Source organism: Mytilus galloprovincialis, chromosome 11 (genome assembly GCF_965363235.1).
Source record: "Mytilus galloprovincialis chromosome 11, xbMytGall1.hap1.1, whole genome shotgun sequence".
Taxonomy (NCBI): domain Eukaryota; kingdom Metazoa; phylum Mollusca; class Bivalvia; order Mytilida; family Mytilidae; genus Mytilus; species Mytilus galloprovincialis.
In genome coordinates, this window is record NC_134848.1 from 9,715,477 (window position 1) to 9,732,484 (window position 17,008).

The 17,008-nt window shown below is 34.0% G+C and overlaps 1 protein-coding gene across 1 annotated transcript; it reads right to left on the bottom strand.

Annotated features, from left to right (window-relative positions):
* Positions 1-909: 909 nt before the first annotated feature.
* LOC143051614 (uncharacterized) lies at positions 910-16,612 on the bottom strand. The gene is made up of 11 exons (XM_076224512.1): positions 16,577-16,612; positions 15,281-15,363; positions 13,759-13,830; positions 12,377-12,632; positions 11,306-11,397; positions 7,500-7,577; positions 5,957-6,419; positions 4,492-4,638; positions 2,875-3,032; positions 1,697-1,883; positions 910-1,138 (listed from the first exon to the last, which is right to left on the bottom strand). Exons 2-10 carry the CDS (start codon positions 15,329-15,331, stop codon positions 1,698-1,700), a joined length of 1,503 nt encoding a protein of 500 aa, XP_076080627.1. The 5' UTR covers positions 15,332-15,363; positions 16,577-16,612; the 3' UTR covers positions 910-1,138; position 1,697.
* Between the last annotated feature and the right edge of the window lie 396 nt (positions 16,613-17,008).

The window sequence follows — 17,008 nt, forward strand, 5'->3', positions numbered from 1 at the left end:
GCCAAATCAGAATCCAATGATTTAAAGGTAATCCAACATCTGTTGTTTTTCCCATTTTTTATGGGTTCAATCACTTGCAATGACGTTTTTGTTGTGTGGACAATTTTTGTTTTGTGTTGAACTGTTTGTCTTTTTTCTCTTAAAAATGTTTTTGTTTTTATCATTATCATTTTTATTAAAAACATTGACTGGTCGGTTTTTAAAAAAAATAATTTTCAACTGAATCTATGGTAGCAAGGGTTAATTCCTTTTTATCACCATGATATTTCACTTTTTTGCCAGGGTTCATCAGATCTAGCATGAATCTCTTATCGGGTATCAATAATTGAAGGCACCCAATTACACCGCAAAACATGACCACCAATTGCAAGGGAAATAACTCTAGCTCAAATTACGCCATATCGAAACTGTTCCAAAGTAATTGTTTCTTATGTAAAAAATTCATGACACAGTACGGCACTAAACAGGATAATCTATACACTTAAATAGAATTATTGTCCGGATGAAACTGTTCCAAAGGGATTGGTTCTTATGATAATATAAGCGTAAAAATGCATGACATAGTACGGGACTAAACAGGATAATCTATACACTTAAATAGAATTATTGTCCGAGAGAAACTGTTCCAAAGGAATTGGTTCTTATGATAAATTACTTAAAAATTCCTAAAACAAATCGGCACTAAACAGAATAAGTTATAATCCAACACCAGGAGATATGAAATCTTGAGTGCATGTTTAATTTGACGAAGATTGTCGAATATTGCCGAGTATTGAAGGAAGAAAATTGCATACATAGGACGTTCTTCTAATCATAAACATCAAAAATCCATCGGCACCCCAGATACCGCTACCCGACATTTAACAATATGTGGATCTGCCGATGTGTGCCGAATGAATAAATAAACCGTTATTAGCTATAATAGTATTTATTTTAGGGAAAAAAAGACAAAAATGGTAGTATTTATTTCAGGGAAAAAAAGACAAAAATGGTAGGATATTCCATGTACATCCCTGAATAAACAAACCAAAACCAGTTATTTAAACATAGGCAACTTTTGATGAACACCATTTTTCCAATATAGCAATGTATAGTACGTCTAATCGATATCCACAACCTATCATTCCTGTTATCAAACCTGAAAATAGTAACAAACAATCGTTAAAAAGCAACAGAAACATGAACCCCATTAAACACTGGGATGATCTAAGGTGCTCTGGAAGGGTACGCAGATCGTGGTCAACATGTGGCACTGATATGTTTACCTATTGTGTATGTTTGTTTTGTTCACACATCGTTGTTAATATTATGGTTTCTGATGCGACTGTCATACAAATGAGCGGTTTTGCTAGCTCTAAAACCAGGTTTAATCCACCATATTTTTTAATGTCCTTAACAAATCAGGAAAATGGCAATTGCTATGCTATAATTCGTTTTTGTGGGTGTTGCATTTTAGTGAATTTGTTGTGTCGTTGTTCTCCTCGTAAGTTTGATGTGTTTCCTTTAGTTTTAGTTCGTAATCCGGATTTGTTTTTTTTTATAAATCGATTTATGATATTGCTGTAATTTCGAACAACAGTATACTACTGTTGCCTTTATGTAATGCCTTTCCATGAATAAACTAGAGAATGCCATTTTTCTGACAAAAGGTCAAAAGCTAGAGTGGAGAACCTCTTTTAATTTAACTGATACTTACTTTAAGGGCCACAATAACGAACCAGTACAATATCGTCTATTGCTATATCACCATGTATATCTGCTCCTCTGTACCCTTCTATTACTATTTGTCCTGGAGTATTTGGTAAATTTATTTTAGCTGGTAACCAGTTGTTGCCATGGTTTTCAGACTGACTCCATAATTTTTGTAAATTACCATTATTATCCTTTAATATCAATATGAAAACTAATATGAAATAATATAAATAAAACAATTTAAATCAGTCAATGGTTTTATTCAAACAAATGTATTGAGGTCAAAGTAAACGAGTTCATTTTGATAATAGATCAACCAAGCTCAATCTCCATTTATGTTTGTTTTGTGTTTTTTATAAATTTTGTCTGTTTTTCTCTATTGTTTTATTTTACCACTATCCAAAATGGTGGCCAGTGGGGATGTTTTTAAAAATCATTACGTCGTATCGATTCCTGTACTCATATGCTACAATTTAAGGTGGTACCTAACACTACAGGGAGATAACTCTGTAAAATCAGCAGAACGTTTTAATGACGTTGTGTTCTCAAGTGAATATTAAGCTTCTCAATGATCAAAATGAGTGTTCGTCAAACTGCTATATAACCAGTGTAATTTTTCTGATTAAACGGTTGGTTCAATTTTTTTGATTTTTTTTATATTTTTGTCAAAGGGTCAAAGTAAATACTTTATCAAAATTTTAAGAAAATTAAACGAGCCAAATTAATTTTAGTTCAGGTGTTAGGTACCACCTTAATTGTTGATGTGCTCCATAGTGGGGTTATGGTACGCATATGCTACCTGTGTTCTGTAGAGCAATCAACAGATTCTGTATGTATTTGCATTTGTTTCCCCTATTTTGTAAGTACCTTGTAATGCTATCCGTATACGCTGCCGTTTTGACTTGTATATGCTTCGTGACGCGATTAACGGCTACTGTAATCAAATGCTTCTTTTTAAATGCGATTGACGGTTCCTGTGCGCATATGCCATCTTTTTACACCGTGTTCTATAGTGCAATCGACGGTGCATGTACATAGATGCTTTTTTGCCATTGTATGCGTGATATAGTTTGATCAACTGTTCATGTAGGCATTTGCTATCTTTTGCAATTTTGTGTGTTCTATAGAGAAATTAAAATTTCATATACGCATATGTTCTATATTCTGACTGGTTTTACTTACCTTTAAATAAACACTTAAAGATGCTATGAAATGGCCATACATATGATACCAGAACGTTAAACATGTTCTCTGTGGCCATGCAATATTATCGGAAAGCAATCGAACATAGTTCTGATAATTCATATCCGATGCTTCTATGTATAAATAGTGTCCTTGTTCTAATAAAGAGGGAAAAATTATCAATAAAAATAAAATGATATATTCATTTAGTAAATAATATTAATATTCGCCTTAGTATATAATAGATATAGGAAGGTGTGGTGTGGTGTGAGTGCCAATGAGACAACTCTCCATCATATAACCATTATATGTCAATGTACGGCCTTCAACACGGAGCCTTGGCTCACACCGAACAAAGAGCTATAAAGGGCCTCAAAACTACTAGTGAAAAAACATTCAAACGGGAAAACCAAGGGTCTAATCTATATAAAAAAACGAGAAACGAGAAACACGTATAAATTACATAAACAACTGACAACTATTGTACAGCAGATTCCTGACTTAGGACAGGTGCAAACATTTGCAGAGGGAAAAAGCGTTTTAATGGTACCAAACCTTCTACCTTTTTCTGAGACAATAGCATAACATCACAACATAGAAAAACATGATAAAATATCAATTGGCAGGCTTATCTCAATAAAAAAACGTAAATTAACAAACTATGAACGAATATAATTTGATCTGCGATATCTGAATGCAAATTCACAGTTAATAAAATATTAGGGACAAACATTTAAGTATGAATAATGTCTTTTTTTTCCAAAAGAAAAAGAAAAGATTGCAGTGCTTAAATGGTAAACTCTGAGAGCTTACACTAATTGACAACCTGATAATCATCTTTTTCGACGTTTCAGACAGGTAGGTATAAATAGAAGTATGCATGAAGGACAAGCCAGAAATTTAATATAAACCGGATATTATAATGTTATATGACAGACGCGCGTTTCGTCTACATAATACTAATCGTTGACGCTCAGATCTAAATTGTTATAAAGCCAAACAAGTACAAAGTTGAAGAGCATTGAGGACCCGAAATTCAAAAAAGTTGTGCCCAAAACGTTAAAGTAATCTATGTCTGGGATAAGAAAATCCTTAGTTTTTCGAAAAACTCGTAGTTTTGTAAAGAGGAAATTTATAAAAATGACCATATAATTGATATTCATGTCAACACCGAAGTGCTAACTACTGGGCTGGTGATACCCTCGGGGACGAAACGTCCACCATCAGTGGCATCGACCCAGTAGTGTAAATAGTTATCAAAAGTACCAGGATTGGAATGAACATTATGTAAGTGTAAAGGAAAGATTTGCACAACAGTACTAATATAAGATGGTAATATATGCAAATGATGTAATACTTTATTAATACTGTGTAGCATTCTTCTTTTTTCAGTGGTCATGACGATCATGTGAATCAAAGGGTATTCCAAGTATCTGAAGCTTTGTTTCTATTTTTCAATGTTTCAGACTTTCTATATTTATAAAGATTGACGGTCAGTATCGAAAACTTCGTCTTCAGTTAATATAATCCGAACAGATCCGCCTATAATATATTTACCTCATCAAAAGTCTAAAGACAATAAATGTTCAAAGGATGCAATGTAGTCGTTAATCTTACCACTGCCCAATGTATGATCACTATCTGGTCCAGTTTTATCAGTAGCTGTAGGACCTGAGTGAATTCTCCAGTCACCATCATCCATTTTATCTTGGTGCCAATTACAAAGACCATCCTCAAAATCACAATTAACCATGACAACAGGGTCTATAATTTAATCACGGTAGATAATTACAACTTTACAGTGTATGTAATCAGACAACGATTAACGATCTAATTTTCGCGACTTTCGCGAGTAGAAAAAACTTTACCTTGGATCTTTCCTTATCTAACTACATCAAGTGAATTTGAAAATCGCGAAATTAAGACGCTGCGAAGCTGGCTAGAAAGGGCTAAACGCGATATTAAGAATTCGCAAAAATAAGTTGGTTTACAGTAACATTTTCTATATTTACCATTCTCATATTCTTCACTTAAACCTAAACATTTGAAAGTTGGTTAAGGTGGTACCTAACACTACAGGGAGATAACTCTGTAAAGTCAGCAGAATGTTTTAATGACGTTGTGTTCATAAGGGAATATCAAGCTTCTCAATGATCAAAATAAGTGTTTGTCAAATTGCTATACATGCTATATAACCAGTGTAATTTTTCTGACAAAACGGTTGGTTCAAAATTTTTTTAATTTTTATATTTTTGTTAAAGTGTCAAAGTAAATACTTTGTCAAAATTTTAAGAAAATTAAAAGAGCCAAATTAAATTTAGTTAAAGTGTTAGGTACCACCTTAAGCGTAAATAAACTGCACCTTTTATAAAACTAAAGGGATATAGTATGATTTTCAATGAGACAAATATCTACCAACGTTGAAATGAGGTGGATGTGAGCAATCATAGGCAACTGTCCAACACATTTAACTATAACAACACCGTCTGTGCAATACTTTTCACATTTTCGGTACGATTTATTAATAAGATTTTTGTGATCGCTGTTTTGTTTTGGTGGTTTCTGTTAGTTAAAATGAAGAAAGAGAAAAAATGCCTGGATGAGTGTAAAAGCAGGAAATACATATCTTTCCGGGGCACCTAGTATCATTCCTGGTGTTGAAGGAGACATGTGCAAATCCCATTTTTTTATTTTGATTTTGATTTTGTGGATTGCTACCGAAAATGAGGGTTACCCGACTATATGTTTACAAATGAATTGGTTGTAACGTTACATATAAATTACAGTTTATTAATTGTTGTAGAGGGTTACTCGTGTGTTGCGCCCCCATTGGAATTAGCGTTTGTTGCGCCCCCATCTGAATTAGCGTTTACTAATTGTATCAAACTGTGTCTATACAGCGTAACTTGACTAAACAAATCCTGTACAAACCGAAAACTTGTATAAACCAACCATGTTTTAAGCATCATCATATCAAATTGTATGCGTTTTGAACCTTACAAAACCGAACATCCGCCAAAATTAAACAAAATCTTAAATCCCGAAGAGGTTCGGTGTAAACAGGTTTCACTGTAAATCCTACCTAGCGTGGTTGTTGGCAACGTGGTTGTCGTTGTCGTCGGCATGGTTGTTCTTTTTTTCGTCGTCGGCAGTGCTGTTCTTTTTTTCGTCGTCAGCAGTGTTGTTGTTTTTGTTGTCGGCGTTTTAGTTGTTGGTATCTCTGTCGTCGGCATGGTTGTTATTTTTGTTGTCGGTATTATTGTTTTAGTCGTCGGCAATGCAGTTGTTTTTGTCGTCGGCAATGCAGTTGTTTTTGTCGTCGGCAATGTAGTTGTTTTTGTCGTCGGCAATGTTGTCTTTATAATATCAAGTGTAGACATCGCAGTTATCGCATCAGTCTTCAAAGATGAAGTGATCGGTACAAAGGGGGCGTTCCAGTCCACGAAGTTTTTACACACATTATTACACAAGTGATCCTCACAACACTCCTCACATATTTGACTGTTTCCATCGTCTGTGTCTCTCTTCCCTTGTGTATATGCACACTACAATTAAAAATAGCCTCGATGTAAAAACCAAAATTAGCATTACTTTGTAATGTTTGCTTTGTCTTACCTAACATAGCTTAAAACATCGTATGAGCTTATGAATCTTTCATATCGTGGATTGTGGAATTCCTTTTTTAGGTAAAAAGTATGAAAAGTGTAGTCTCACTGTTTTTATGAAACTTTGCAGACAACTAGATCAAAAGAAACTGCATTTGAATACCGAAAAATCATGTGTGTGATATTTCATTTTTTTTTACGAGGTAAATAACTGTAATATTCCATTTAAGGTGGTACCCAACACTTTCGCTAAAATTAATTTGGCTCGTTTAATTTTCTTAAAATTTTGTCAAAGTATTCACTTTGAGCCTTTAACAAAAATATAAAAATTTCAAAAATTTTGAACCAACCGTTTTATCAGAAAAAATACACTAGTTATATAGCAGTTTCACAAACACTTATTCTCATCACTGAGAAGCTTGATATTCCATTATATACGCAACGTAATTAAAACGTTCAGTTGATTTTACAGAGTTATCTCCCTGTAGTGTTAGGTACCACCTTAAATTTAATTACCAGAACAGAAAGTAAAAACGGAATGCTACATCAGATCATACAGGCAAAGCATGGGCAAGTGATCTGTATTGTAATCCGATTGAAAAAAAAGATTTCTTTCAAAATAATATTTTATTGCCATTAAAATTTCCGTCATTGGATATAATGATTACTGATGTAACCGAATTCATTTTAGCTGTTTATGGTGGACATTAAAAATAAAAGAATACGATTTCGGTATAAAATTTAGTCATGACGTCACTCTTAACTTTTGTCTTCTCGGACGTATACCATCGGTTCATGCAAAAAAAATCATAAAAATTCGAGAAATCGTCAACTCACATACCTGTTATTTTTGCTAAAACACTGTGACCAGTATCCCTTTGTATAGAATATCCGCAACTTACCGTTTGTTTATACCATGGAAGATTAATATTGTTAATTTCACATCAATGTTTATACTAATATTACAGCGGTAAAATATTGAAAAACAGAATCCTTGTCATTATTATAGATTGTACAAACCGTTTTATTACTCTTACACCCATGTGTCCATCTTTTTTCCTGAGATAGTCGATTAAATACCTGTCCAATAAAACATTTCTGAAACAAACGAACAAACATTACATCGAATTAGAAGTCAAAATAATTTACTATTAGTATATAATATGTGCTTTGTAGACGGTGTGTACTAGTATTTAATATTGAAAATTCGCAGGTGACATATATTCAATAGTTTTCACGGTGCAAACTCTTTTGACACCACTGCTGGTAGATCCACCAAGTTTGTGCTGTAGGTAAACATCCCCGCATCCAGTCCAACTAGGCAAACTATGACAACAGTCTAAACAAGAAAATTACGCACATGAAAAGCTTCACCAATTAAGCTGATAAGAGATAAATGCTCACTACACTTAAGGTGGTAGACCTAGGTTAAGGGAAATAACTCTTAAAATCATCAGTACGTTTGTGTCAACCATTTTCAAAAACATATTCTAAGCTTCTAGGTTACATAGATTATTTTCAATCTGTTTCAGGTAAATGCTTAAAATACATTGGTGAACTTGACTTTTACAAACGCTTGACTGATTTAAAGAGTTATCTCCCTTAACCTAGGTCTACCTCCTTAAAGGCTACCTCTACCCAAATCAAATTTAGATATGATATATACAGTGAAACCTGACTAAACCGAACCCTTTCGGGACTTGATATTTTGTTCGGTTTTGGCAGGTATTCGGTTTCATCAGGTTCACAATGCATAATATGTGATATGATTGGTCTTCAGAACAAGTTTGGATTAGACAGGTTTCCGGTTTATTCAGGGTTCGGTTTAATCAGGTTTCACTGTATACAGGTTTAACTATGCCTAATTATATTGTTCGCAGATGTCAATCTTGATAACAATGCTTTTTGAAAACGTTTATATGGTTCGCTACCGACCCCCTACGAACTCATAGGGGGTCACCACGTGACGGCGTTAAACCAATCACAATGCAAGCAAACCAACCAAAGTCTTACTCTACAAGCAAATTACAAACAAATGTAGCTATTTAAGGAATAACTGTAATATTTGTTCTATCTATGAAGAAATAGCATCAAAAATGAGTTGCCCACTGAATAACCCGCGTAGTGGGTTATTTAAACGTGTGCGCCACATTTTTTTTAATGTTATTTCGAATAGACAGATGAAATATTACAGTTATTTCTTATAATGTAATTCTAACTTCCATTTTATACCGGAGTAAACCATGAAAACGCGTTATTTTCTTAGAAATGCATCTTTTTTCGAAACTAGGAAATATTTACGAGACCAAGCAACTAAAGCTATGTATAGTGTTATCAAGAAGAGCAGATTGAATCACTTATCGATCGAATGCCAACTAGATATGTTTGATAATAAAATTGAGAATGGAAATGGGGAATGTGTCAAAGAGACAACAACCCGACCAAATAAAAAACAACAGCAGAGGGTCACCAACAGGTCTTCAATGTAGCGAGAAATTCCCGCACCCGGAGGCGTCCTTCAGCTGGCCCCTAAACAAATATATACTAGTCCAGTGATAATGAACGCCATACTAATTTCCAAACTGTACACAAGAGGCTCCTGACTTGGGACAGGCGCAAAAATGCGGCGGGGTTAAACATGTTTGTGAGATCTCAACCCTCCCCCTATACCTCTAACCAATGTAGTAAAGTAAACGCATAACAATACGCACATTAAAATTCAGTTCAAGAGAAATCCGAGTCTGATGTCAGAAGATGTAACCAAAGAAAATAAACAAAATGACAATAATACATAAATAACAACAGACTACTAGCAGTTAACTGACATGCCAGCTCCAGACTTCAATTAAACTGACTGAAAGATTATGATTTCATCATATGAACATCAGGCACAATCCTTCCCGTTAGGGGTTTAGTATCATACCATCATAACATATATGAGAAGAACATAACCCGTGTCATGCCAACAACTGTTTTTAGAATAAATGTGTTTAGTTCCGATGCAAAGACCTTATCAGTGACTCAATATTAAAGCCAAAATATGCAATCTTTAATGACTTGACAACAGTATCGTAATTATATCCCTTCTTAATAAGTCTATTCAAAGGTTTTGTAAGTTTCTGAGGTGAATACTGACACCTTTGTGTTTTATAAAGAATATTACCATAAAAAATTGGATGTGAAATACCTGAACGTATTAGAAGTCTGCATGTTGAGCTATATTTACGAATGATGTCTTTATACCGATGATAAAATTTAGTAAATGTTTTGACTAGTTTGTGATATCGAAAACCCTGGTGTAATAATTTTTCAGTAATACATAAATTTCTCTCGTTAAAATCTAAAACATTGTTACATACACGAGCGAATCGTACAAGTTGAGATATATAAACACCGTAAGATGGTGACAAGGGAACGTCACCATCTAAAAACGGATAATTAACGATAGGAAATGAAAAATCATCCCTTTTATCATAAATTTTAGTAAAGCTGTTGTACTATTCTTCTATACGGGGCTGGGGAATACGAAAAATTTTATATACTTGAGAGAGTGCATTTGAAATTCTGTAGACACATTCTAAAACTTAAAAGCTCGACTCCAAATTTTATGATTTATGGAGAACTTGGGAGATACCTCATTTCTCTATATGCTAAACTACGAATGGTCAACTTTTTGTGTCACCTTCTTGATAATACGAATGAAGATAAATTATCATGTATACTTTATAAATTATTATACATTAACTATAACAATTATGGTATTGGAAATAAATAGATGTTATGTATTGAGAAAATATTTGATGAATGTGGCATGTCAAATGTATGGCATTGCCAAGATTTTTTAAACAAAAAATGGACGAAATTAAGTATTGAGCAAATGCTTAAAGACCAATTTCGACAAGAGTGGTGTGCAGATTTACAGCAATCCTCAAAAAGTTAATGTTATAGAATTTTCAAGACTGAATTTAAATTTGAAAAGTATTTATCGATTTTGCCTTTTAATTTTTTATGTACTTTGTGTAAATTTAGATGCTAGTGGGGACGGGAAGGTGGCAAACTATCTCGAGATCGGAAAGGTCTTGTCATCTCTGCAGCTCACGAGATATTGCTGATGAATTTCACTACATTTTGTCATGCAATTTTTTTAACATTGAAAGAGAAAAATATTTACCACATTATTGTAAACAAAATGCTAAGATTATTAAATTTAGAAATGTATTCTCATCTGAAAATGTTGAAGAACTAGAAAATTGTGTAGATTTATAAGATACATATCATTGAAAGTCTGTTCTCCTGGTTAGAAGAACTTTAATAATATTATAATGTTATTTATTTTCACACATGCGAAACAAAATAAGTATTAAATATGAACTGTTATTTTCTCTGTAGCTATGAACTAGTTTATGAGAATAAAATCATTCATTCATTCATTTAAAAAATGTTGATGATGTGACGTCACGCTCACATGACTAAATTATATCTATGAGCTGATAAACAAAACAACATCAGCCAATCAAAAGATGCGTTACATCCAAAATTAAATTATCAAGAAATAACATAAAAAATGTGGTACACGCTGAATAACGCGCGTAATGGGTTATTTAAACGTGTGCGCCACATTTTTTACGTTATTTCAAATAGACAGAATAACTATTAAAAATATTCCTTTAAGTCCTATGATTTATTTCTGAAAAGGAGTAAATAATGATAAAAACGTTGATGACTTCGCGTTCACATGACATAATTGTGTCTCTGAGCTGATAGACAAAACGCTTTCAGCCAATCAGAAGACGTGTTACATTTAAAATTCTATCTAAAGCACAGACCTCGTCTTCGCCACATTGAACAATCTGGTCACAACTGTCAGCGGTCTGTGCTTCTTTACAACTGTAACATATCGGACCAGGATTGCTCAAAGCTGTTAATGTAAACATGAAAAGCTGTTAATGAAAACATGAAAAGTTGTTAAGGAACACACAAAAAGCTATTAACGTCATGAAAAGTTAGTAATGCAGGCATGTAAAAGTGTTACCCTAAATATGAAAAACTTTTAATGCATCCTTTTATGATCGGGATTTTTAAAAGCTATTAATGTTAACATGGAAAGCTGTTAATATAGATATGAAATGTTATCATAAAAGACTGATAATAAAAACACGAAAAGCTGTTCAAGTAAAATGGAAAGCTGTAAAACCGAAAAGCTGTTACTAGTAGTGTAAACAAGAAGTGTAGATGTAATCATATAGGTTCAGTCTAGTATGATTTTTAATGTTAGTTTCTATTATATATTTCGGAGTTAAGTATGACGTCCCATTATCACTAAACTAGTACATATTTTTTTTGTTTACGGGCCATCTGACGCACGCCTTTGGGAGCGGAATTTTCTCGCTCTATTGAAGACCCATTGTTGGCATTCGGCAGTTTTCTGCTCTTTGGTCGGGTTGTTGTCTCTTTGACAATTTTATAAACACAGCTATGTTTAAATCTGTTAATGTAAACAACAAAAAGTTGTTTATGATAATGTAAACATGAATAGCTGTGACTAATGTCATTGACAAGTTGTCAAAGAAAATAACAACACTAAATGAGTGCAAACAAGACACGCTGTCAGAAAAACAACAACATTGGAATCGGCCTACTTCAAGTAACCTGTTATAACGGTACAATAGATATAAAGCAATACGTATAAAAAAGAGTGTGTAGTTCATGACTGGAAAGATTTCAAATAACGAACTAAATGATGATAAGGCCATAAAATTTATCAAAACGCTGTCATCATGCCAATTGCAGTCTCGTATATGAAAATGACCGCGAAATGCTTAATTATGACTCGTGTTTGGTCTGTTTTTTTCTAATTTCTGGAGTATGACTGGTATACAGTTTCTTAATTTACTTACACAAAGATCCACAATATCCCCCGGTGTTACATATAGTACTACTATTACAGCAGTGCTCACACAACGTTGTTTCCCCGTCAGCATCTTGACGCTTTCCTATTATAGATGGCGGCAATGTGTGTCTGGCCATAATGGGCAATTGTGTCATATTAACCTCGTCTTGACGTTTGCCTATGATCGATGGAGGAAGTGTTTTACTATTTCCTACTGTTGTTGGACGAACAGTCTTTGGTAGCCCGGATATAGCTGCACATTTCTGAATTTTAACCAAATTTTGACAATTTATCAATAGATATTTCCTAGCTCATATGTACATTATTTAAACCAGTCAAACTTCTGTATTTAAAACAAGAAAAGTTAGCCTATACCAATGAACCAATTCAGAATACAATTTAAGATATTTATGCATCATATAATATTGTACCCGACAACACTAAAAATCATTTTAGAAAAAAAAATGGGTACCAGTCTATACGCACTGTGTTATCTAAACATCCATCAGCATATCATGCTTTACCACACAACACTTCAAAACATCCACGATAAAAAAAAAGATGACTACAAGTCTTTACGTATTGTAAACATCCAACATTGTACATTATCGCACCGAGGGTACATTATCACATTGTGATTGGTTTGACGCCGTCACGTGGTGACCCCCTATGAGTTCGTAGGGGGTCAGTAGCGAAACATATCTATAATAACGAGGTCCAATTTGTCAGCCGTCATCGGGTATAAAAACGACAAATCAAAGAATTCAACTTTATATATAGCTAATATAGGACAATGGTGGAGATTAAAAATTACACCATTCCAGACCCTTTTGTTTTCCACATAATTAATATTGCCAATAATTAACAAGTTCCGGGTCGAATCTTATACCGATACCAATAGTATATTCATCTGTTACCTATTACCTTATCTGTGCGCACCACCAAACGGTGTATTTAGGATTTTGCTATATACACGGGTCATAATCACAGGGCTGACACTATTAAATTCAATCATTGTATTTGTTAGCGGGCATGACGTTAAACAGCGAATCACAGAATTCAACTTTATTTATAACTTATATAGGACAATGCTGTTGATTAAATACTCCATTCCAGGACCTTTTGTTTTCCAAATAATTAATATTACCAATAATTGATAAGTACCAGGTCGACGGGTTCAAACAGAAAGATTTGAAAGCAGAAAAACTGTGTATCTTATAATCGGCATGACTTTATCAGATGACAATACCAATACCAAAATAAGGCTTACGCATAGTTATATACTTTAATTCAGTCAGGGACCCGCGATATCACGGGTGTGTTCCAGTAACTTATAATATTGTACCAGAAAACCCCAAAAAAAGAAGGTTAGTACCAGTCTATACGTACCGTATTATCTAAACATCCAACATCATACCATGTTGTACCGGAGGACGTCACATAACGTCTCAAGTAACATTGCTGAAATGAATCATTTTTGAAATAATATAAATATGGTGAAATCCTTAAATTTCGAATCCCGAGGCTGCATTTGTTATGTGATTAAAAGTTATGTATACGCGCTTTCTTGTTTTTGTGATACGTATATTATATTGAAAGAATTTTCCTTCGATAAATACATCCGACTATCTTTAAACATGCGATGCTCGTATCTACTGCTTTTTTTTTCTTGTTTTTTTTAGGGGGGAGGGGGGGTATGTATGCATGTTCTATTTATCATCCCTTTAGTAGAAGCATCACAATTGGTTATGGTGTAAATAGGAAGACATTTAACACTGTATCGGTACAGATTTAATGTGAGCATTTGCCTATCAAGTTTCCGAGCCTGGCCGTGACGGGTCTTACTACCAGAAGGTTAACCTTCCCCAAAAAAGCAATAAGTACAGCACACATATTTCCTTCACATTGTAATAAAATTCAATTACAATTGTCATCAACAACGCTCGCTAACATTTTGCATGTATCTGGCTTAAGACAGGAGCCTGTAATGCCGTTTGTCGTAGGCGCATGTCAGTTATTTTTTGCTTTTCATAAAGTAAGATAAAATAAAATTGTATTGAACAAATTAAGACCTTAAGGTGGTACCTAACACTACAGGGAGATAAATCAGCAGAACGTTTTAATGACGTTGTGTTCTTAAAGGAATATTAAGCTTTCCAATGATCAAAATAAGTGTTTGTCAAATATAACCAGTATAATTTTTCTGATTAAATGGTTGGTTCAATTTTTTGGATTTTTGTTTACATTTTTGTCAAAGGGTGAAAGTAAATACTTTGTCAAAATTTTAAGAAAATTAAATGAGCCAAATTAATTTTAGTGAAGGTGTTAGGTACCACCTTAAACTGCTTTTTAGTTCGTTGTTTGATTGACAGTTGTTTTATGAGGGCCCTCATGGGGTTTTTGATTATGTGATTACTTGGCCGTTTTTTTAATGATTATTTGATTATTAAGCCAAATATTTCATGATTATTTGATTACCTAGGACTGTATTTTTAGTTTATGATTATTTGATTACTAAAGATAAGCAAATATTTAATGATTATGTGATTATATTGGCAAAAAAATGGTGATTATGTGATTACTAGGACCCCCCATGAGGGGCCTCTTTTATTGGCAATCACTTCTTATTTTCAGATAGATACTTATGGATGTTCACAAAGCGCATTTTTAACCTTTTCTAAATGCTTTGTAATTACTCTGATTTTTAGTAACTGCTCAGCAATCCATTTATATGAAACAGTTTTCTTCATTATCACCGATATTTTATTTCTCATTCTAACCCAAACACCGTTAAACATAGAAAAAAACGGATATGCGCTATCCATCCATGACAGCATAAACACAAATAGCAAAATAAGAGCGTTTGTTTGCTGTTCTTAGTCTAAAAGTCACAGTTTATCTGAATGTTTACCTCGTGGTCGCCACATGTCGTCAGTTTGAAACAATCGCCGGGCTGTACCATGTGCTTACAACTCAAACATGTTAACCCACCGTCTGAAATAGAGATTTAATCAAGTTTGAAGCGTTTATAATACCATGAACAGATATTTTATTTTCTGCTTACAGATGAACATACTTTTATCTTAATATTATGTTTCCCTAGAGTAAAATATATATATAAAACAGAAGATGTGTTATGATTGCCAATGAGACAACTGTCCACAAAAGATCAAAATGGCACAGACATTTACAACTATAGGTCACCGTACGGCCTTCAACAATGAGCAAAACCCATACCGCATAGTCAGCTATAAAAGGCCCCGATATGACAATGTAAAACAATTCAAACGAGAACACTAACGGCCTTATCTAAATAAAAAATGAACGAAAAACAAAGAAGTAACACATAAACAAACGACAACCACTGAATTACAGGCTCCTGAATATCACTAGAAAATTGTACTTGTTCTGCTGTTGAAATGACAGTTTGTTAAAAAATGTCAGCGGGAAAACAAAACGAGATATTGCGAATCATTGCGAAAATAAATAAAAGTATTTAAATGTGTTTGAGCTTCAGAAATTCAACAGTATACAGTAACTTACTATACTGTAGGAAATATATCAACTAACAATATCACAAAGCAACTAACTATCTACGACTGCATACCCGTAACCAGGGGGGTTCGGGGAGTTCGGACGACCGCCCCCCCCCCTTTTGAAACCAAATAAGCACTGTTAAAGTCAACGTTCTGTTCAAATTGTGACTGTTAAAGTCGAGTTCATGAGTCCAAATACCCCCCCCCCCCTTTTGAAAGAAATTCCTGTTCCTGGCTACGGGCCTGCGACTACCTTTCTCTGTACTGTATAAAGACAGTGACGAACTGGACAGTATTCAAGACAGCAACTATCAATACACAGTATACAATACAACTAGCTATACAGTAAACAAGAAAATTGCTAAATACAAGTAACTATACAGTGAACAATAATTACAAAATACAACTAACTATATAGTAAACAAGAATTTGCCAGATACAATCAAATATACAGTTAACAAGGATGTTGCAAAATACGACTAACTATATATGCTGAAGGACACCTACGGTTGCGGGAATTCTCGCTACATTGAAGACCCATTGCTGGCCTTCGGCTTTTGTCTGCTCTATGGTCGGGTTGTTGTCGCTTTGACACATTCACCATTTCCTTTCGCAATTTTATACAATAAACAAGAATGTTGCCAAATATAATTAAATCCATTAAAACTTACCAGCTGCGGATAAGTTGTTCAAAAACAGGAAAACAAGACAATCTACAATGGAAATGCTCTATGAATGAATAATAAAACTTCCCTGAAAGCAATTGCAAATTGGGATGGCAAAATTGTTACCGTTTTCGCCGTATAAAGGATACAACTAAATTGGCCATCGTTTTGCTATGCGGGATGTGAAAATATGCAACCATTTCGTTTGAAATGAGGTCGTGCAATTCGATGCTTCATATAAGATGAGTAGCATACTCTCTTGTGCGTAAAAATCATTGAAATGACTTTTAAGGGAACCACAGGTAGCCAATTATAAGAAAAAAATTCGGTCCTTATCAAAAGTACCCTTATTTGTCAGTGGCAGTCCAAATTTTCACCTCTCATCCGAGTCGCTCACCTTCAAGAGGCTACCATTTTAATGTGTTCTCGTTCTACGAA

Excerpts from the sequence above, each read along its gene's own strand:
- LOC143051614 (XM_076224512.1), bottom strand. The coding sequence starts at position 15,331 with ATGGTACAGCCCGGCGATTGTTTCAAACTGACGACATGTGGCGACCAC. Across the intron at positions 7,578-11,305 it reads TTCAATGTGGCGAAGACGAG|AAATGTTTTATTGGACAGGT; the intron begins GTCTGTGCTTTA and ends CGTTTGTTTCAG. Across the intron at positions 4,639-5,956 it reads GTTGCCAACAACCACGCTAG|ACCCTGTTGTCATGGTTAAT; the intron begins GTAGGATTTACA and ends ATTAAATTATAG.